This window comes from Hydra vulgaris, chromosome 05, assembly GCF_038396675.1.
Source record: "Hydra vulgaris chromosome 05, alternate assembly HydraT2T_AEP".
Lineage (NCBI taxonomy): Eukaryota > Metazoa > Cnidaria > Hydrozoa > Anthoathecata > Hydridae > Hydra > Hydra vulgaris.
The window spans coordinates 12020653-12045000 of NC_088924.1; the positions used below are offsets into that span (position 1 = coordinate 12020653).

Consider the following 24348-nt stretch of genomic DNA (forward strand, 5'->3'; position numbering starts at 1 on the left):
ACTGAGAACTCTATTTTATGAAAAAACAAAAACAAAACTCATGGATTCAAAAAAAATCATCTATATTGAAGATTAGTTTTATTTGTGAACATAACCCTCTTTTAGTTTCCTGTTGTAAGTTCAAATCTTTTTAAAAAAACATTGAATTGGTTTAAACCAACATTTTTTTAATTGGTTTAGACCATGGTTTAAACCATTTGGTTAAAACCATGCAACCCTGATTTAACTAGTCAATGATGGGTCATTTCAAGCCCCAATAATATATTATGATTAAATAAGGAAATACAATCAACCAATTGCTTGAAGTATATTAAAAGTTATTCATGTTACTTTAGTCTTTATTCAAGTATGCAAAAAAATCATTCAAACAAAAAGATGAACATCATTCTTTGCAATATGATAATAAAAAATTAGGGAAAATATAAATCTTTGCAACATGATAACAAAAATAAAGATAAATTACATTCCTACAACATAAAAACATGCTCAACATTGCTAATGAAAATGTCATTATTAAAGCAAACATTTAGAGTTATTGAACTTCAACATAAACATAACGTTAATTAAATGTTTTGTCCCATTCCATCCCCAGTAAAATTAGGTTTTTTGTTTAGATGTATGCACTCTGTAATCTTTTGAAATGAAATGCACCATTTTTGTTTTTAGTACAAATCTTTGAAAAACTTATTTCAAATTACTATTTATTGTGAATTAGTTTTGAATTGGCTTTAAAACTTTTTAAAAACTGGTTTCTTAGCATTAGTTTATCAGCATATGTACACATTTCTTTATATTAACACTGATAATTTATAATATCAGATATATGGCAAGATTATTCACTAACTCAGTAAAAATCACTATCAAGGCATTAATTAATTTTTTCTCTTAGCAGAGTAGAAAAAAGTTCCCAACATCAAAATTGAAAGTTCAATGTTGGCAATTTGTTTTGGAATCAATTGATAACACTTCAAAATTATTATTTTATAATAAATTATGAACTTGTTGACTTGATGTTTCAACCCTTATTGTTTTGTTTGGTTTGCTCTCTGATTTTTTCCACAACAAACAACAAACAGTTTTGTAGTCATCTATTTAAAATCATTCATATATTATGAAGCTGGTGGTATATTTATTAATTCTCGATTTGAAAAAATTGTTTAACAGATTTTTTTTCATAATCAGTTGTAATGTAGGTAGTCGGTAAAGTGTAATAGGTACAATATTACTTGCGTCAGTTGTCTAGTATGTTTTACTGTTTTGGAATTTTATTTTTAAATGGCATCCTGAACTATATCTCTAGCATAACCTCTATGCCCTGCTTTTTTTATGATTGTTTTGTTTAATATCTGTTTTATTTTTTTCAATATCTGAGTTCTGTTTTTATATACCATGTCATACAATTTTACACTTATTGGTCTACAGTAAAATAATGTATATAATTAATTCATTTTTTTTTTAATTTGAAAAAAAGCAATTTATCAACTAATTTTTAATTTTTTAGTAATTTTTAACTAACTCTATAATGTTATTAAAGTATAATCATTATTGAAAATTTTTTTAAAAGTTATTTAGTAGTTCTGTATTTTAAAATGATTTGGTAATCCTGTTTTTAAAATGATTTAGTTGTATTTAAATGATTAATTTTTAAATGATTTAAATGAATTAATAATTTGTAAATTTGTTGTCAATTTGACTTATAACTACATCTGAAACTTTACTTAATACTTTTATGCGAAAGATGTGATCTACATTATCAAAACGATGATTGCTCATTAGTTCATCAAAATGTTTTTTAATAATTTTTTGCCTTTTTCAAGAAAAGTTGGATTAATATTCTATTTGGCCGCCATTTGAATAGTTTCGTCTTTTGCTGATTAATACAAGTTTCTAAATTGTTTTAAATGTTTTCTTGCAGTTTGTAATGATTCGGTGGCTGTCATGAAATTTAAATTTTTTGTTTGTAACAATTTTGATGGTAAATCATTGTTTTCTGAAGCCTAGATGCTTCTTCACGTTCTTTTTTTTTTCTTACTTCTTAAGGATAATTGGGCAAGCACTTTCATTATACCACAAAGCGAGGCTTAACTGACAAATTTAAAATGTACGTTCCAGCCCAGTGAGTTGGATTCAATCTTTTAAGTGTAATCTGAGACTCACCAGTAAATTGTGATAATAGATCCCACCTTTTTACACTATTGCCAAAAAATGCATAAATGCTTTCTAGAGTTGCAAAATCTGTCAAAATTTCGTGGCAACTTTTCACAGTTATAACTAGATTTGAATTATGAGCTGCACAATGTAGGTATATAGCTTTAGGTTTATTTTGTTTAAAAAGTGACTGAACACCATTGTAAGCCCCAACATTTGCTCCATCATAAGTTTGTCGTCTATATTTATTTAATGTCATTTTTTTTTTGTACCCAAAATTTTGATTCATATCAAATTTTCTCTTCTTAGCGTTTATCAATAGTTTTATTTTGGTTCCACTTATCATATATACAACATGATTGCATATGCTGACTTTTTTGTGTCCATTTTTTTGGTTTGGTCCATTTTTTTTTTGTTTTTTTTTTATGTTTATTAATGAAAATAGGTAAAATAAAAGTAAATAAAATATAAATTAAAAAATTAATAAACATAATAAATAACAGATGACTAACTATATTTTATTTCTGATTTTTTTGGATCTGTTTTATACAGATAGTCAGAGAGTATAATATTTGTTACTAAGTTTATTTATCAAAAAAGGTAAAAGTATACAAAATGTATATAAATGGTAAAAAAACTTTTATTAAAGTTATATTTTCTAATAGAATTATTTTTATTTTGGTGAATGAGAACTCTAGCCCTCATTACATCAACTTCAATTTCTATACACCTCCCAACAACTTCAATTTCTATACACCTCCCAACAACTTCAATTTCTATACACCTCCCAACATTTTTGCTAGTAGTTGTAGAAACTATTTTATTATAATTAAAGTTTCTTGTCTAGAATGAAGAATCGGTTCGTCTTGAATTTATGAAGCATAGTGACATTTTTCTGCTATTAACATCTCTAGATAATAGGTAACTTCTAATGTGTGTGTGTGTGTGCTAAATATACAAATAAAATAAAAATATACATTAAAATAAAATGATTTTTTAAATTTTATTTAAAATCATTTTTATCGTTATGTAACATGTTTCAATTACTTATTAACTTGATATACATATCTGGTTTTTTCAAAAAAATTTTTTCAGGAACTAAAAATGAAAACACTTTGAACATTATTTTAACCAGTGAAATATTTTTTCACACAACTTTGTAGAAAACAAAAGATTTAAAATCTAAAGAAAAGGGATATTTAGAAGGAAAAGTACTTATCAACTATTAGTGAAATAAACACCAGTCTTATGGTAATCTACTTTCAATATCTCTTGAAAATTGTGTGTAATCTTTGCTTGGTTGGCTCAGATGTCTTCTCAATATAAAAGAAAGATCTCTTGATGATTTTTTTAAATTCTGATTTCCTACCAACAAGGCTGCAAGCAACCACTATTAAGATGGGAGATACTAGAATAAAAAAGAATTGAGTTATAGAGCAAGGAAACGTTTTTTTTCTTCTTCTTTCTGTTATTCAGCTCCTCAAGGCTAAGAAGGGCACTACAGATGAGGAGGCTACTTAATGGTGGTTATAAACCTCTCTCAACTCTATAACTCTGAAACACAAACCTTGATGAACAAGGCCGCTGCGCCGAGAAACAAGTTGAGCACGGTACTACCAGGGGCATGGTGGAGATCGAACTCGGAACCTCTCGCTTTAACACTGCACCACTACCACATGACATACCGGTTGACAGATGAATTGAAAAGTTGTAGGTTGTATGAGTTAGGAAAACATGAAGAAAGAAGAGAGTTCCAAAGGGTTAAAGGGCAAGAAAAAAAACTAGACAAGTAAAAGTTTTTAGTGCATGCAGGGACAGATACAATGAAAAATGTGGCTTTGCTGAATGACAAGTTGAGCGAGATTGAGTTTTAGTTGATGGAACTAGAGATGATAGCTCCTTTGAGCAGTGACCATGTAGTATTTGTAGAAAAGAGAAAGAGATGCAACTTTATGGAAATGAGAGAGAGGCTCTAGCTTGGCAGATAGAGCGACTCTAAAAAATGTTTAGAATGCGTTTTTGGACCTTGTCAAGAAGAAAAAAAGCATAATTAAAAGAAAGAGCCCAAATATGACAACAGTATTCCATACAGGAATACTGTTGTCATATTTGGACAAATAAGAGATTTTTAGAGGTAGAGAATGGAATCAGGAGTAAGAAAATGGTGAACACAATAGAGAGAAGCAACCTTAGATGCTAATTTAGCAATTGATTGTATATATGGATTCCACAAAACGTCAGTAGTTAACGATAACCCAAGAAGACATAAAAAAGAGGACTAAGTGAGACCATAAAGCAAAAAGCGTGATCAGCAAAAAGAGCTACTTTAGATGTAAGGTTGTCAGGAAGATCATTAATGTAGATAAAAAAAAAACAAGACCAAGGTTAAAACCTCGAGGTACCCCAGAATCTACTGCAAATGAAGAAGGGTGTTGACCTTTGAGATGGATTTGATAAAGCAGTTAGAAAGAAACAATTTAATAATCTCAAAAACTTTCCCAAATACACCATACGAAACAAGCTTATGGAGAAGAGCAGCCTGCCAAACTTTGTCAAAAGCTTTAGATATGTCAAGAGCAATAGCTCTAGCCTCTCCGCCTCCATCTAGTGTACGATAAAATCTTTAACTCACAGCAGTTAGCAAGTCTGAGGTAGAGTGAGAGAATCGAAAACCGTTTTGTAAACGTATTGTAATAGTAAGTTATTTGACTCAAGATGGAATGCTAGAAATTTGTTGATAAAATTATGTGTAATCTCTGCTAGATTAGATATTTTCCCAAAGAAAAAAAAATTTTCTAAAAAGAAAGTTAGTTCCTTAAATGGTAAAGAAAATCTTTAAGTTAAGAATTGTGGATTTTTTTATACTAAGATTGGTACTAATTATAAAAACTTTGAAAAGTTTTTTTATTGTTATGATGAAAACCAAGATTAGTATTGTTTATTTTGAAGGTTCAAATATTTTATGAAAAATTAAGTAAAGCTGTAAATGCTTGTGTATAATGCTGAAAATGTTTTTGAAAACGGTCATAATTGTGGAATTTTTTTTACACAGTCGTGTCCAAATAAGATATTTTTAACAATGCTGCCTAATGTTATCACCTTGACATGGACATAATTTTCTATTGTAATTGCTGTAAAAAACTTAGTTTTTCTTTTTATAAGTCTTTTATAAGTTTTTTATAAGCTAAACACATTTTTCAAAGTAAAATATAAAATTCTGCCTTTCAAAAAAGTTTTTTTTATCAACTGCCAGAAACTTGATATTCATAATTGTTTGATATCTTGCTAACAAGGTAAATTAATGATAATTACAGCAAGTAAGCAAGTTCAAGCAAGTAAGCATGTATAAGTTATAAAGCAATTTCAAGTTGTATTGGTACTTTTTATTAACAAAACCGAACAGTTAACTTCTACTCTTCATTAAGGGTTTTCAGAAAGATATGGGAAAAAGACTGCATTAAAACCTAACATTTTAGGAGAATTAAATAATTTTGAGAAATCAATTTGATATTTTTATATGTAAAAAAGGTAATTTATAAATATCAGTTACAAAAGTGCTTTTTTAGAATGTTTTTAAATTTTGAATGGGCATATTATATGTAAAAAGCGAGATACTCTACAATGAATAAAGTGTCATTGTTTTTAATGGCTAGATATAGTACTACAATATGCAATCATAGTTATATAATATATTTTGTAAAATTGTGCAACAATCCTAAATTAATTAATATATTAATGAAAATTCATTTTTATCTTTTCATTTTTTTGTTTTTGCATTAACAGTTTTCCTAATCCTTTTACAGGTTATTGAGCGTGAAGAGTATTTTTAATGTCTAAAAAAGTAAAAATTAAAAAAATAATAAAATAATGGCAGTTATTTATTCAAGTATTTTTACTTAAGGTTTTCCTAAACAGTGAATGAGAAAAGAAATCTTTTTTTTTTTGTCTAAGAGATATCTTTTATAGTGGATTTAATAAATAAATTTTGACCTCTATTTAATAAATAAATGTGCTCTTTACTTCTATTTTGCATTAGTACAAATATTGATGGACTGTGGAGGATCCTTTTTTAAAGTAATAATCAATTTCTGCAATCTAAATGAATAGTGGTGTTTAGTCAAACCATATCTTAAAATATGGTTTGATTAAAGAATATTATCAAATATTATAATATTGATAATATTCTTTAATCAAACCATATCTTAAGATTAATATAAGAAAATTCATTTTGAAAGATAAAATTTTATTCAGCATTTGGTTTAGGGTGCCCAAATGCTGAGTTTGGTCTGTCAGGCTATATAGAAAAAAGAGCATGCCTATGGTGTGAAGGGTTGAGAATGTGAAAATTAAATACTATTGAAAGTTATTAATATTAAAAATATAGTGGGGAGAATATCTCCAAAAAAATTCTATATGCAAAGCAATATAAATACAAACATTTTAAACAATAAACATTCAAGAACTCTCTACCTAAAGCAGAGTTCAGATACCTTCTGCTTAGAGTGATTTGAGATATCTGCAATTGTTTTTTCAAAACCCCTTAAGATGTTTTTTTATGTAATTCAAGAAAACCACAACTAAAAAAAATTCAATAGGAGAAACTCTTTATTAAAAGTTTTTTGAAACTAATAATTTTTATGAATTTTTTTTATTATTGTTCAAAAATTAGCTTATTTTGTTAAAAACTTTATGATTTTTTTACCTTATGGCATTTTGAAAAATGGCTGTATCTGCTTAATTTTTTCTACGTAAATTTGATGACTAGCTGAAAACTTAAAATGTTCTCCAGAAAGGATATTAAGGTAGAACTAGGGCAATAGTGCAGTTTTTGAAAATTTTTAAAATAGTAAAGGATTCTTGTTTTAGTTGAAATTTTTGAGTCAAAGCATAAGTTAGCATTTTTTAAATTAAAACACTCCTTCCTAAGATGTTGCATAGATGTTCTACCCAAAATGTTACATATGTTCTAGGCAAAAATTCTTGTTGGAAGTATCACAATTTGTTGTTTGATTCAGCCTTCTGTTGAATATCGTAGATGTGATAAAAGTAAGGGGATATATAACTTACATCTATTTTACATGAAAAAAAAGCTTATAGTAACAATACAATCAATCTTACAATACAATCTTGATATAATTTAAAAATCATCCAATAATTTTAATCGAAGGAGTGTCTAATTTAAAAATAAAACAATGATTTTATAGGAAGAAGTGTCTAATTCATTTGCACCTAATGAATGTATTTAAAAACTCAAACACTGGTCTTTTGAACCTTAAAATGAAAATTAAATTTTAATACACCATGTAACTAATAATAAAGGTTATGTATTGTGAGCCCAAGTTGCATTCATAATTTTTTTTTTATAGAACAGTAAGAGTTTTTTTTGTTTTCAAAATTTTAGTCAATCATTAATGCAAGAGTTCTTGGCATCAGAGAAGATTTGCATCATAGTTGGTGAAATTAGGTACATTTGCATTATGTTTAGTTTATGAAAGTTTGATTTTAAAGTTATATATATATATATATATATATATATATATATATATATATATATATATATATATATATATTATTTATATATATATTTTGATAAAGCATTTCGCATTGTGTATTTTATACACTTGTATAGCAAATTTACATAGTGCTACCCTGTTTTTTATTTATTTTTATTTTTTATGTTAATTCACCTCCTCAAGGCTAAGAAAGCCACTACAGTTGAGAAGACTATTATAATTGAGGTTAAAAGCTCTATAACTCCAAAACATGAACCTTGACGAACAAGGCCGCTGTGCAGAAAAAAAAGTTGAGCGCGGTACTAACAGGGACAAAGTTGGGATCAAACTTGGAACCTCTTGCTTATGAGGCATTTATTTCTTACACTTAAAACTTTCTAATGTTACAGAAAAACTTGTTAGGGGTTGTCCATAAATTATGTCACGCAGTTTTTGGTATTTTATGATCCCCTCCCTCTCCCCCTCGTAACACATTGTAACACTTAATTGACCCCCTTTCCCCCCAATGTTATGCAACAGTTTTATGGAGTGGAAATACAAGTACAAAATACAAAACGATTTTAAATATAATAATCTTTATAATTTTCTGAGCTTCTTTGAGTTAATTAATTAGTACTTTTCAGTCTTTTTAATGTTTTTCTTCCACCACAATAGTTCTGTGTAAAATTGTATAAATTAACATCGCTATCCTAAACATGATACCAATTTTAAAAAGCTATTTTTCCAATATATAATACATGCAAAATAATATATAATACATTTTAACGCATAACAACATATTATACATTCAAAAATATTATTTTATGAATACAATTTTTTCATGACATGCGATGTTGGTGTTCCAGGTTCACCTCTCGGTATTGATATTATTTTAATTTTTTTTAGTTAGTGCACAAAGGTTGTTTTTTTTGTTGCTGCACACTTTTGTGCACCAACTAAATAAAGTTCCGCACTTGGACCATAAAAAGTTGACGTATCTACATGTTGATTTTACAATCAACATGTAGATTAAGGTGGGCTGAAAAAACTGTCTTGAAAACTAAGAAATGGCAGGGCATGCAATAGTTGCTCCATGACCTTGTTAGTTATTGTGCAAAATATTTTGAAGTCATCTTGTGGTGCCCCAGGGCATCCCAATTTTATGACTGTTAAATGGCCCAATTTGGATTTAAAATGGTATAGCTTCCAATGAAGTACTACCAAAAGCAACCATAATTATAATTAAGGGCAGTGAAACAGAGTCAGATAGTTAGGTAATGCAACAGACTGTTGTAAATATTCTTTGCTTTCTCTATTATCACTCATTCATAACAAAAATAAAGTAAATACTATATTAACTTAATGTACTTTTCAGCAAAACAAAGAATGTCGGAAGTTATTATGACACCCAGTAGCAAACTAAAGAATCTGACTAATGCTCAGGTAAGCAGTAAGACTATATTTATTACATTATTGCATTATTACACAACCGTAACCCTATTTTTATTACGTGACATAACTTAGCAAATCATGCTAACTTGAGAAGAGTTAGGGTTAAAGTTAAAGTTAAAGTTGGGGTTAGGGTTTAGGTTTACACGCATTGGCTGCTTCTCTGCAATAACTGAGTTCATGTTGTTTATGTTTTCAGGAAACGGAAAAGTGAAATACTACACCCCGCAGCGCATCGAAGAAGCCGACAAGAAATTCCCAATGCTGTCCGGTTTTTGGTTATCCGTCCAGAGCCAAAGAGACCCAGCTGTCAACAAAGTTGGATACAATGCGAACTTTTTTGCAGATACAACAAGAGATGAAATTGACAGACAGTGCTTCGGATCCTGCAGTTTCCACAGTCGCAGAAAGAACAGCGCAACATATCGAGCATATATGGATCAAAGCATCAATCCAGGTAATATCACACAAGAGAATTGTTGAGAAAATCAGAATGCTCCACAGCAATTACAGAAACTTGCTAAAACTATATAAATCCAGACAATGTGATCCGGCATACACCGAGCGACTTAAAAGATTTGCTACTGAAACAGATCTGCAACTATTTGATATTGCAATCTGCAAATGTATTGATTTTCTAAGTTGCAGATGCAAACTTGAGCATAAGGTGTCGCCTGCAGAGAGACGCTTCTTTACGGACCAACGAAATCAACGAAAAATGATGATCGGCGGCGTTGATGTAAGAACTACAAAGAAACTCGTGTTACAACAAAAATGCCAAAGACGAGTTGATGATTTCATGGAAAAACATTGCAAATGCATCAAAATTGATAAACAAGTTGACGATGTAAATGTTTCGGCAACGTCTGATGAGGACGACTCAAGAATGGATGCAATGGATCTGGATTTCAGTGTTACCGCTGACACTACTGACAGTAAAGTATTGGATATTGATAACAAGCAGCACAAGAAACAAATGTGACTAGAACTACCAAATGTAGCTAAGATGTGTGACAGATATAAAGTTCCAGGTCGTTGTGCAGCAGCTATTGTCAGTGCAACATTGCAAGATGTGGGACTGACAATAGCTGGGGACACATCAATGGTATAGACAAGAATAAACTTGGCAGAGAATGGCGGAAAGTCAGAAAGCAATTATAAACCCAGGAATTCCAACAAAAACCGAAATATTTCGATGGCCGCAAAGATAAGACCAGAGTGCAAACTAGAAAAGGTAACAAAAATCATGGATTATTGTAGAAGAACATGTGTGTCTAATTTGCGAGCCAAATTCAGAGTACCTAGGCCACATTACACCTTCAAGTGGAGGAGTCGAGAGCATAACTACAGGTATCTGGGACTTTCTAAAGGAGAATAAAGTCAAAACAGAGGATCTAATGGCTATTGGGTGTGATGGTACTAATGTCAATACTGGAACACACCGAGGTGTGATCCGTTTGCAAGAAAAGCGTCCCCAGACCGCTTATTGCATGCAAATGAATTACCGCTGAGGCATCTGATTACTCATCTTGATGGAGTTACGAGTGGTCCAAAATTGTTTTATGGACCCATTGGAAGTTTACTGCCGACATGTGAAGAATTGCCCGTTGTACCATTTTTGGCGATAAAGTTTGACAACTGTCCTCCTGTGGATTGTGCTGACTTGAGCACGGATCAAAAATACTTGTTCAACATGTGTAAAGCAGTAGAGACTGGGCAATGTCTTAAAGATCTTGCGTTGCAAAAGCCCGGGCCGGTGGTACATTCAAGATGGTTTACTATCGCTAACAGGCTGCTTCGGTTATATGTAGTGACAGCTATTCCTTCCGAGAATCTTGTGGAACTTGTCACATATGTCATGACTGTGTATGCACCGCTATGGTTCCACATTAAAGTCAGGTCGGCGTGCACGGAAGGATTGAAACATACGTGGAGACTAATACAGTTTTCCAGATACATGAAACCGGAACTCAAAGTGATTGTTGATCCCGTAATTGCCAGAAATGGTTACTTTTGCCATTCTGAGAACATCATGTTGGCAATGTTAGCTGATGAAAGAGATCACATCAGAGAGCTGGGCTACAGACAGATACTTGCTGCATGGAAGGAGACCGTTTCAGAAACACTGCAACAATTTCAAGTTTTAAGTTTAAACTTCAATGCCAGAGATTACATTGACCTGGTAAACTGGAACAACGAAGACCGCTGCGAACCTCCGATGACAAAACACCTAGCTGAATCAGAGCTACAAGACTGCGTTAAGAACAGGAACAACCAGCTTATTAGGAGCCTGCCACAATTTCCCTGCCACACCCAAGCCACCGGGCGACATATTTGTCTAATGACTGAGTGCAACTGAGTGATATTTGTCTAATGACTCAGTGCAAACTGCCGCATCGGCGGCGGTTTGCACTGAGTAACGAGACGAATTTATCCGTTCTGGTATTGAATCCAAAAAGAAAATGAAAACGTTTGACAACAAAGCACTATACAGACTTTAACATTTTATTTGCATGTGTAGTGTGTACTTGTGTACTGTGTAGTACAAGTATTTTAAGTAACTAAGTTAAACATTGCTCAGTTGTATGTAAAATGTCAGAAAATTACAAAATTGTTTAAAATTGGTGATGTTTCAAGAGTGTTGAGGGCACCCCAAAACCAACAAATTTATGAGCTCTATTTTTTTGATTTCACTAATGCTACTATGGAGCAACTATTCCACCCCCTGCCAATTATAGATTTGCAAATTTTTTTTTTACAATACTTTCAGCCCACCTTTATGTAGATACATCAACTGAGGATTTTGGTTTAGTCCAATACTCTTTTAATTAAAAGAAAGTCTTCTCTAGATTTAAAACTAAAAAAATAAAAAGATGTTGCGTCACAAATCGTCACAAAATTGCCTACCCTTCCCCCCTCCCCTAAAGCGTGACATTTGTAGAAGACCCCTTAGTTGTTTTAATATGAATTTTTCTCATGGCTTTTTAAAATTAAATTTTTTAGTACGTTGAAACAAGTTAAAATAAATATGTAATGAAAGTTTAGCGCTTGCAATGTCTGAACTTATGCTTACAAGACTTGTTTGAAAAAAATAACTTTCTTATATTTAGCATATAAGTTTTGGTATTTATATTTATACTAAATATATGACCATTTTGTGACTCAAATCTGGAGTAACTATTTTATGACTCAAATCAGGAGTCCTTTTTGGGACTCTGCATTCTGGTTTATAAGTTTATGTAAAAAATAATGTTTGATTTTATTTTATTTTTTTGCCTGATGTTTCTCCTGTTTAAAGCTGTAATGCTTTTGTTTCCCTTTTTTATTTCATTTTACTAGAAAAAATTCTTTGTAAACATCAAAAATGTGCACAAAGTATAGGTTATTTCAACGAATACAGTGAAGATTTTTGTAAAAAGAAACTTTAGTAGCTTTTGCATAAAATTGCTTGTATTGCTAGGTTTTTATTCTTGCAATATTTAAAATTTTAAATTTAATACAAATTGACATTTTAAAAATGCAAAATTTAAAATTGAAAATTTAATATATATATATTTAAGAATTAAAACAAATTTAAATATTAGCATATTTTTATTCATAGTTATAGACAAAAATACGATAATGTTGAAAAAAAAAATTGTTTTATAATACTGGAAGCAAAAATTTTTACATGACATATTGTTTTGAGTACACAACATATTGTTTTGAATTAATTTTGCTTAAGATGAATGCAGGTTTTCTTTATACAGAAAGAATCTACTTCATAAGACAACTTTTTGCAAATTTAATTTAATAAAACTGCATCGCTTTGATCTAAAGCAATAGGTACATTATAAAAAATATTAGACATCATAAATACAGCACTTAAAGAACTTTGCAATGCTAAATGCAAAATTTGTTGGTGAGTGTGGGGCACCATGACAGACTTTTGGTTTTTGCTTCAGGTTTAATAAAAATGTTGACTTTTCAAGTATATGATCAAAAGTTCAAAAAAATTTCATTTGATATTTTCATATTTTAATGTTTAATATTTTAAATAAAAAATGTAACACTATGTGTCAATTAATCGAGCAAATGAAACATCTAAGATGATCAATGATCATTAGGTCCTAATGATAATTAATTAGAAAAAATTACTGATTGTTATTGTTATAATACTGATTTCAAAAGTATGACATTATAAGTGCGATGTACAAAGTAAAAAGTTTATTCTAACTCTTCAAAATCTTTCTCAAAATCATTTTCTATCGTGGCTGCCTTAGAGGAGGATGGGCAAATCTGGCAATGTGCATGGACCAAATGAAGCAGAAACTGTTTTTGATCCTCATTTTTGGTGAGAGTTTCATTTTATTTCTAGATAAGAGCAATGCCACGTTCTGTGCTATCATTGACAACCTTCAACTTGTTGACTCGATCCTTCAAATTTTGATAGCAAGCATCTGATTCCCAGGTTTCTGGAAAAACCAGAACAGGAAACTCTTGGTTTCCTTTTTTCCTGTGATACTAACCACTTTGAGGAGACAAAATGTTCTTTGGGTCATCAACGTTTCAAGACTGTTGAAGCCTGCGCCACACGTGCTTAGAGCTGTGACTCTTCAGAGCTGTCTGAGTTTTCTTTCACCAGAATCAATACTCTGAGTTGGAGTTCTTACTTTTCCTCAAATCATATTAATATCTTTAATTGTGCGACTAATACTGTCCTTTACAGTGAGGTGTTCTTCGAGGTGGTAAAAATGGAGGCAGCAGATGGCATCACTGTTTGTAGCCAATCTTGCTAAAGAAATTAGTTTGTAGCCTTGCTAGCAAGCCAAACTTCAGCACAGCTTCTTGTTGCAGCTGCCATTATGTACTAAAGTACCTGCCTGTGGATATAAAAAATACTGAAGAGTAAATATTGTCATATGATTGCTGTTTATAAATTGTTATTTCCAATTGTTCAATGTTCACTTTATTTTAAAAACAATAACAGTTGTTTCAAGGCCTCAATATCTGACTGATAAAATAATAATATTTCACTTATCAATTTAGTAAACAAAAATTTATTAATTATTCATGGTAACTAATCTGTTATATATTAATATATTTAATGCTACTGCCCTTACTCATTTATGTATGTTTGACACAGAAATCATGGCAGCCACAGAGCAAAGTTAGGCTTGTGGAGAGTGGTTAGGAACACTTTGAATTTTATGTATATATATATATATATATATGTGTGTGTGTGTGTGTGTGTGTGTGTGTGTGTGTGTGTGTGTATATATATATATATATATATATATATATATATATATATATATATATATATATATATATATATATATATATATATATATATATATATATATATATATCTGTATATCTATATAAATATGTATATATATCTTTATCTCGTAGAAAGAGACTTTTATGGTAAAAAAAGTTTCTTTTGACAACAATTTTGTAACTTTAACAATTAAGCTACATTTTATTGTCATTGAAAAGTCAAAGCATGTATCTATATATCTATATATTTATATAGATAAATCTATCTGCAGGGTGCAGAAAAAGTTCCCGTACAAAAATATAAACAGCAAAAGTTCCTGTACAAGACGAGAAACAAGTTACACTTTAATTTAAAACAAAATAATATTAAAAAATACTAAAAGAATACAAAAGAATACTAAAAACACACTATATATTGAAAGAAAACACCATACAAATAATTTTTTAAAATTATACTTTTGTGCGGGAACTTTTCCCACACCCTGTATATATCCATATAAATATATATATCTTTATCTCGTAGTTGAAAGAGACATTTTTTTACCATAAAAATAAACTTTTATGGTAAAAAAAATGTCTCTTTTGACAACAATTTCGCAACTTTAACAATTAAGCTACATTTTATTGTCGTCGAAAAGTCAAAGCAATTAAATCACTGTGGACCAGAAGGCATATTAGGTTTGATGGAGTGTCACCTGGGATTTTTTTACTGATAAAGTATTGTTTTTATTATACTAACATAATTTAATCATTTTTAAAATTAGTTTTACTTACTAGTAGAAAAAACACAAAACTCTGAACCCCTTCCCCCATCAACAAAAATGAGGAGGTTGTTACTTTTATATGTCCATAAACCCTGAATGCCAAAGTATTTTTGGATGAAATTTGAAATCTATTGATTAATTTTGATTTAGTTTAGGTCAGTAAAAAAGTTTTTTTTGAAAACCTATTTAACACAGGTGGGCATGGGGTGTAAGACACCCCATGCCCATTGTGGGTTTCTAAGACAGCTTTACTTTACAATAAAATGAAAATGAAAATTTTTACAAAGTATAATTCCTATAACTATACAATATTATAATCTTTTAATTCCAAAATCAACAACAGCAGTTTTCAATCTATCTCCATAATCTTTATGATCTATATTACGTTTATATCTTTGCCATGTAGGTTTAAACTTTGCACGAATCGCCTCACCAAGCTGTTCTGCATACTTTGACAAGCCATATCCCGCATGATTTACAATAGGAAAAACATGGCAGCATATAATATGGATTTTTCCCAGAGAAAAAGCTGTTTCTTGTAAGCATAACGGGTGATGCGGAAATTATCGGAAAAATCCTAATTTCATTATTTGAGCATAATAATCAGTTTTTGTGGTTTTATGCGTAGGCATAAACATTCTATAAAATATAAACTTTATTATTTGAAACACAATTATTTAAAATGAGGTTAAATGCAGCTGAACGAGTCTCTTTTCGAAAGCGACTAAAAATGTTTTTTGTAAAAAAATCTAATATAAAAAAAAAAAAATCGTAAATCATTTTGAAAAGGAAGGATTTGCTCGAAGTACAATATATGATAACCTAAAAAGACTTGAAACTGTTCAATCGTTTTCTGATAGAAAGCACCCTGGTCGTCCAACATCCTGGACTAGAGAAAAGAAAGCCGAATTAACGAGACTTGTCAACAATCGAAAAGGGGTCAGTCAGAGAAAAATTGGTATTAAATTCGGTGTATATCAATCGACAATTGGTCGTCAGTTAAAAAAAATGAATATTAAATATAGAAAACGTGAAAAGACTCCAAAATACACTATAGAACAACAAATAAAGGCAAAGAAAAGAAGCAGGAAACTAGTTAACCAACTCTATAACACAAAATCGCTTCTAGTCATCGATGACGAAAAATACTTTTGTTTTGAAGGGGACAACATGCCTGGAAATTCTGGATACTACACAAACAACAAAAAGACATCCCCAGAAAGTGTTCGTTTTATAGGAAAAGAGAAATTTCCAAAAAAATTATTAATGTGGATAGCCATATCTGACAGTGGTATGTCCGAGCCATTGTTTCGCACTTCAAAGGCTGTAGCGATCAATTCATCAATCTATATTAATGAATATTTAGAAAAATAACTTTTTCCATTTATTCACAAGTATCACGGAGACTTTAACTATTTATTTTGGCCAGATTTAGCAAGTTCTCATTATTCTAAAGATTCTCTAAATTGGATAGACCAATATGTCTATTACATTGATAAAGAATCCAATCCCCCAAATGTGCCTCAAGCACGACCAATTGAAAATTTTTGGCACAGAAGGTTTACGAGGGGACATTTGGCACAGAAGGTTTACGAGGGAGATTGGCAAGCTTCAACAGAGCAAGTTTTGATTGATCGCATTAAACTAAAACTACAAGAAATTGATTTAAACTTTTTACAGTCGCATATGAAAGGCGTCAGAGCAAAATTGAGATCAATTGCAGATGGTGGTGTTTTTTCATATAAAAAATAATATATTTTTATTAAAAGATAAATGCTTTATTTAAAAAAAATATAATAGTAGTTTGCTTTTTTATTTATAAATAAGTTATTGACGTTCTTATTTTGTCCGATAACTTCCGCATCACCCGTTAAAAAAGCATCTTTAAGCAATGATATTTTGTGTTCTGAGTCAGAATCGAGATTTCTTTCAAAACAAGCTTCTTTTACAGATTTAAAAGTTCTTAAGCTTTGGATTGCAGGAAGTAGATATGGTACTTTAAATTGCACTTCAAGTTGAATTTAAATTGCACTTGAAGTTAAATTGCACTTCAAGTTGAAGTTCATTAATCAATTTTAAAATTTTATTTGCATTATTACCATCCCATCCAACTCCATGATATCCCCTTTTAATTATATAGTGTTTTTTCAACCACAAATCAAAACCATCCCATTCAGTTAAAAGAAATCCTGCTATTTTATCTACTGCTCCAATGAGAAGATGTAGCTCAGATGGAGCAACTAAATTTTCTAGCACAGTATTTTTATCAGTGTTAAGATATATTAGACGTTTGTTCACAATGTTATCAAATTCCTTCATGGTAGATTCATTTTTAATATATGCTTCATAACAGGAATCAATATTGTCGACAGTTTTAAGAGTTCCTTTGTCAAGCATGCATTCACCACTACACCACAAGCAAGCTTTTTTACCTGCGTGTGATGAAAGACCAAATAATTCATTAGCACATTTAAGATCAAAAGCAATATAATAGTTTATATCCTCAAGACTGAGTTTTAAGAACTTTTTGAACGCCACTATTCATAAATTTATTTTCAGATTCTTGTTCTTCAAAAACATTCACAACAACTATAAGGAAGCCCTCTCCACCATCTAAAGAAACTCGTACAAAACCTACAAATGGATTTATACCTCTTTCTTTAATAATATGCAGGATTAAATCAGAAGGATTTTTAATATATACTAAATCTCTTATGATAGCATCATTCTGGTTAGAAATAAGTTCAACTTGCTCTTCACTATAAAATTTATCTAGTTGTTCTTTAAAATTATCTAGTTTTTGAACTATATTTTCTTCCACAGAGTCTCTGCTATTTAATCCAGTTCTAATTGTAAAACAAGGTTTTTTAGTAGCATTATCAGAAAGTTTAAGTGAGATTTGCAGTTCCATGACTGTTTGAAGAGAAAGTTGTTTACTGCTTCTGTTACTCTTTGAATTGGGAGCTTCAACTCTAATAGAGATAGTTAGTATAATAGGCGTTCCTCATGTTTTTAGTTTAAAAAATGTCCCTTTTTCTATACCTTCACTTTCCATTTTTTATTTAATAATTTTTTAATTAAAGCGCTGGCTATTTGTTCTGCATATTCTCCTAATTTTAAGCAGCGACCAATTAAGTTGTCTACAGCAGCAGCTTGTGTACACTGAAGAGAGATGCCTCATCCAGTAACAAGAAAACAAGTACTGCATACATTTTCAGTTACTTTCGGTTCACTAAATGTTGGAACAGTGACACTCAAACATGGATCAGAAGATCTTCTTTTGTTGGCCCAATCAATCTAAAGCATTTCAGACTATAAATTAACAAAATTCTACTACAACTTTACAATAAATTATGCAAAAAGATTTGTTTTTAATAATTTGTTTTAGTTATCTTATAAATCTAGATATATGCTATAAATAATCGATTGTTGTATTTATTGCTAACAATTACATGACTAGGAATAAAAGGCTACCCATATAGTGCATCCACACAAAAAAACTTAGCAACTTGAAGTCCCCATGATCCCCTAGAAGTATGGCCACTCTTGAGTAGGTATAAATTTCATTTACAACTACCACATATGACATTAGGAAAACTCATAAAATTTTTATCATAACCATCATATATGTAGAGCTTGATAATATCTTGTATTCGGGTGGTGACTTCAGATAGTGACTTAGATCTGGCACTTTTTTCAACCCAACACACTGCACAAACCGAATCATGTAAGAAACTGTTTCCAGTCATAGTATACTTGGTATTTTTATTTAATGAATTTGCTTGGTAATGTTAATGAAGTGAAATTACGCTAAGAGAACATCCAGACAGGTTTTATTAACGGAGAAGCGCTGTTTGATGTTTAAGCTTATTGAAAAAGTCCAATTTGTAGTCGAGTATACTAAATACACAACTTTAACATTTTCAACTAAATTTAAATTTTAGTTTAAATGATTGCCCGGCAAATAAAAGAGATCTCTTACATAAAATTCGGAACTCAATTTGACTCTACTTATTCATTTTCGCATTTTATTTGAAAATTGATTTGACAATTGAATTGTCTTAGTAAGTGAAACTAATTTTAACTATGATTAAATCTTTTTACTATAATTATAACAATAACTTATCAGTGAAAAAATCCCTGGTGACACTCCATCAAACCTAAAATGTTCTCTGGTCCACAGTGAAATTAATGCAGAAGTACATTAATTTTTATCATTTTTTAAAAAAACCGCAATAATAATGACTAGAAAGTCTTTTTTAATTAATAGTGTTTTTGTTTTTGTATTAATAAAATATATTTTTAAAACATCCTCGGTGTGTTACTACATTTACTATCTTATAGCCCAACTCGCAACGGAGTCATGCTACATATGCTGAAGGTTTGGTTAGAGCAGGCAGTCTATCATTTGAGACTAAAAAAAATAACATTATTTATAATAATCCAGACCAGAAAGAGTTTAAAAACAAGTTTTTAAACCCTTTCTGGTCTGGTTTATTAGTGCTCTCTCCAAAACTACAGTTTATAGAAAAAACTTTTCGACTACTATGGAAGAAAAATGACCATGTATATATATATATATACATATATATATATATACATATATATATATATATATATATATATATATATATATATATATATATATATATATATATATATATATATATAGATCTATAGTTCGTTGGCTTTAGGAAGAGCGGAAGGAAAAAAGTGATTCTTACGCCAACACATACGTCACTTTTAATTACTTTTGACTTTCGTCCAACATTTTTGTGTTGGATGAAAGTCAAAACCATTAATTTAATTACAAATTAATTGTTATATAAAAAAACCACAAAAACGCAAATTTAATTGACCGGAATGTTTTTAAAAACATTCTGAATGTTTTTAAAACATTCTGAATGTTTTTAAAACATTCTGAATGTTTTTAACAATATAAACAATGTTTTTATTTTTATTTTTTTTAATAAAATGTTTTTATTTTTATTTTTTTTAATAAAATGTTTTTATTTTTATTTTTTTTACTGTAAATCATGCATGGAGTGTTGCTACATCGACTATCTTATAGCCTGACTCGCAAGGGAGTGCTGCTACATCGACTGACAAATAGCCTGACTCGCAAGGGAGTGCCGCTACATCTACTGACAAATAGCCTGACCTGCAAGGGAGTGCTGCTACATCGACTGAGGGTTTGGTTGGGGCAGGCAGTCTATCATTATTAAAAAAAAAAAATTCCGGTCTTGCATTTTAATTTTTACTTTTTGTCAACAAAATATGGAAAAAACTTTCGGACAACATCTAAGGGTTCTATATATATATATATATATATATATATATATATATATATATATATATATATATATATATATATATATATACATATATATATATATATATATATATATATATATATATATATATATATATATATATATATATATATATATATATATATATATATATCTATACATATTATATATATATATATTGCAATTTAAAAAAAAAAACTTTTTTTTTTGGCAAGCTTTATATATATATATATATATATATATATATATATATATATATATATATGTATATATATATATATATATATATATATATTTATACATATATATATATATATATATGTATATATATTTATATATGAAGACCTCAGTGGAAAAACCGGCGTTGTCACATTTAAAAAGTATTGAGAAAGTATTTATTGATCATTAATAAAAGTCTTTATTTAAAGCAAATGAAACTAAGCAATTTAAAAAAATTTATATTATAATTATTTTATTTAAAATGTATTCAAAAACAAAACATTTTGTAATTTTTCATACAAAATTTTTTTTTTCTTTGCTTTAAATAAAGACATTTATTAATGATTAACAAATACTTTCTCAATAATTTTTACATGCCACAACGCCGGTTTTTCCACTGAGGTCTTTATATATATATATATATATATGTATATATATATATATATATATATATATATATATATATATATATATATATATATATATATATATATATATATATATATATATATATATATATATATATATATATATGTATATATATATATATATGTATGTATATATATATATATATATATATATATGTATGTATATATATATGTATGTATATATATATATATATATATATATATATATATATATATATATATATATATATATATATATATATACACAGCGTGTATATATATATATATATATACACAGCGTGTATATATATATATATATATATGTGCATATATGCATATACGTATATACGTATATATATATGCATGATTTTTTTAAATGTTTAAATACACTTCTTTCGTCATTATCCCCTCTGTTTTTAAAATGTCATCTGTGGTTTTACCACCAAAACAGCCCCAAACCATAACATTACCACCACCATGTTTCACGATAGGTGTTACACACTGTTTTTTCACTGAATTTTCTTTGGACAAATGATCTCCTCTTGGAACCAAAGATTTAAAACTTTGACTTGTTGGTCCAAAAAAAATGTTTCCAGTCATTGATTGTCTATTTGTGTCGTTTTACCCAATCTCAAGTCTCTTTTTTTAATTTTGGAGCCGAAGAAATGGTTTCTTTGCAGCTATTCTGCAACCAAGGAGGAGCTCCTCAAGAATTATTCAATGCATGGGTTATTTCCAGAGCAATTAATAATCTATTTCTTTTACTAGTGACTGTAATTATTTTGTCTTTGGCAGATGTAATTGGATGGCGTCCTGATCATTTTTGATTGACCACACTACCAGTTTCTTCTTTCTTTTTTATAATATTCCAAATTGTTGAAGTCAAAATTTTGAGTTTTTTTGTTATTTGACACAGAATGTTTTTCTTGCCACAATGTAAATATTCCAAATTGTTTTTCAATAGACAATTCTGATTTTCTTGCCGTGTACATTCCAAAACATCAACAATTTATAAAAATTATTAAAGTATTATGGCTTATGAACAATTAACATAAACATCAGACTTGATAATTGCATGATTAATGAGTGATTTACAAAACAGTGGACTCATGTAAATAAACGCTAAATCCAACTAATTTGAACATATGTTTTGATAACTTGATGATTTTTATAAATGTGTTTTATTCAAAATGCATTTATATTGCCTAAACTATCTAATAATGCAAAAATAAGAATTAAAAAAATTATCAAAGCATTTTTAAAAATATTTATGTTATTGAAATAGTTATGGACTATATTTACTCAATATACATATATATACTCTATATATACTCAAGTTACAAATATTAAACCAAGTTGGGAGTAAAAGCGACAAAGCTTGTTTTTATATACAGAACATTAAATAATTATTTATTGTTTATGAATTATATCAGTAATACTGATAGAAAATATAATTTACTCATCTGAAATGACTAATGCTTTTTTTTATTTGAAAACTTGACTTAACACTGCTTATTTAAAAAAAGAAGTCTAAACCAAAAAAACCATGGTTGAAAACAAACCATTTTTAAGAGTTTAAAAAAAAAAAAAGAAGTTTTTTTACAACCCTGGGTCGGGTATAGTTTTGCAGTTGTTTTTTTGTTTTTTTTTATTATGTAGTTTATTTTGTTTTTGTTATCATATTGCTTTTTTTTTTAAAAAAATGCGATACTATTGTGCTTTTTATAGTACCTGCGTAAAATGTGTTAACCAAAATATTTAACAATTAATTGACAATTTTTGAATTAAATGATTTGCGCCATAATCCATTTTTAGGTAGAACTATTGCTGTTGTTATTGATAAGAATTTTTTAGCATTAATCATTTTCTAATAGCCAAAACAAAATATCATTAATTTTCATCTACTAAATCATTTATTACTTTCTACTAATGCTATTTAAATATTGTTAAAGTGTATAAATTCAAATTATTATAGTGCTTTTTATCATCCTCGCATATATAAAATTCCACATATAGGAATTTTTTTTATTAAGAACTTATTGTAAATTACTTTGGTTATTTTATGGATATGTTGTTCATTTTCTTTGTTAATACACTAAGTTGCTACAAGAAAAGTTTAACATATTTGACATGCCCAACTTCCACAACTCATTTTATGAGTCCTCTATTGCTATTATAAAAATAAAAAATGAAGAAATAAATAAAGTAAATCCTGACAATTGTTTCCTTTATGTGAAACAACAATCAACAATTATTTCCTTTATGTGAAATAAGTACTTAGTAATAATGTAATATAGTAATATGTGAAATAAGTACTAGCAAGGTCATTTGTTCTTTTGTTGAAGAAAAGTTTGATTTGACTTTAGTTGTTCTATAGTTGAAGAAAAGTTTGATTTGACGTTAGTTGTTCTATAGTTGAAGAAAAATTTGATTTGACGTTAGCTGTTCTATAGTTGAAGAAAAGTTTGATTTGACGTTAGTTGTTCTATAGTTGAAGAAAAGTTTGATTTGACGTTAGTTGTTCTTTAGTTGAAGAAAAGTTTGATTTGACGTTAGTTGTTCTTTAGTTGAAGAAAAGTTTGATTTGACGTTAGTTGTTCTTTAGTTGAAGAAAAGTTTGATTTGACATTAGTTGTTATTTAAATATTGAAATTTGACATTTCAATATTTAAAAAATAAAATTTGTTGATGTAATTCTCATTTTGAAAATACTTCAAAATAAGTTAAGAATATTTAATATGTAAATTAAAAATACTGTTATTAAACAAAATTTGCTGGTAAAGTACACCCAAAATAAAATCTAAAGAATTCAAAAATGATACATTGTAATGTGTCATTCATGTTTTATTTTATTTATAAATATACTATATACCTTTTTTATGTAAAATATAAAAAAAGTTATGTAGTATATTTATATAAGTTTTTATGATATTTTTTTTTCTATTTACAATAACAAAAGTTTAATTTACAAATACAAAATTTGCAAAAACAATTTTTTTTTTTCAATTTACAATTACAAAATTACTACATATTAAAATTTTTGCTTAAATTAAAATGACACATAACAAAATATAAAATATTTTGTTATTATGTGTCATTTTAAAAAAGGTTGTCATTAAAGAGTCGTTTCTGTTATTTAAAGAGTGCCTACAAGAACATAGAAATTGTTTAAAAGTTGTCATTAAAAATATAATACAATTAATCATATTTTTCTGTTTACATTTGTAATACATTTACATGAAAAAAGAAAATCAATATAAAAGAAAATAAGATGTTTAATGTCATTACATGTTTA

General features: G+C 28.7%; 1 protein-coding gene across 2 annotated transcripts in view; it reads left to right on the forward strand.

Annotated features, from left to right (window-relative positions):
- LOC136071859 (nephrocystin-3-like) overlaps nucleotides 1-24348 on the forward strand; it is an 82762-nt gene that overhangs the window by 9024 nt on the left and 49390 nt on the right. For both annotated transcript variants that reach the window (XR_010638539.1, XM_065797385.1), the window contains exons 6-7: nucleotides 2996-3069; nucleotides 7550-7612. Coding sequence is in view for 1 of the 2 variants with exons in the window: in XM_065797385.1 (XP_065653457.1) it covers nucleotides 2996-3069; nucleotides 7550-7612 (137 nt within the window). In the remaining variant the exon portion in view is untranslated. The remainder of the gene's footprint in view (nucleotides 1-2995; nucleotides 3070-7549; nucleotides 7613-24348) is intronic.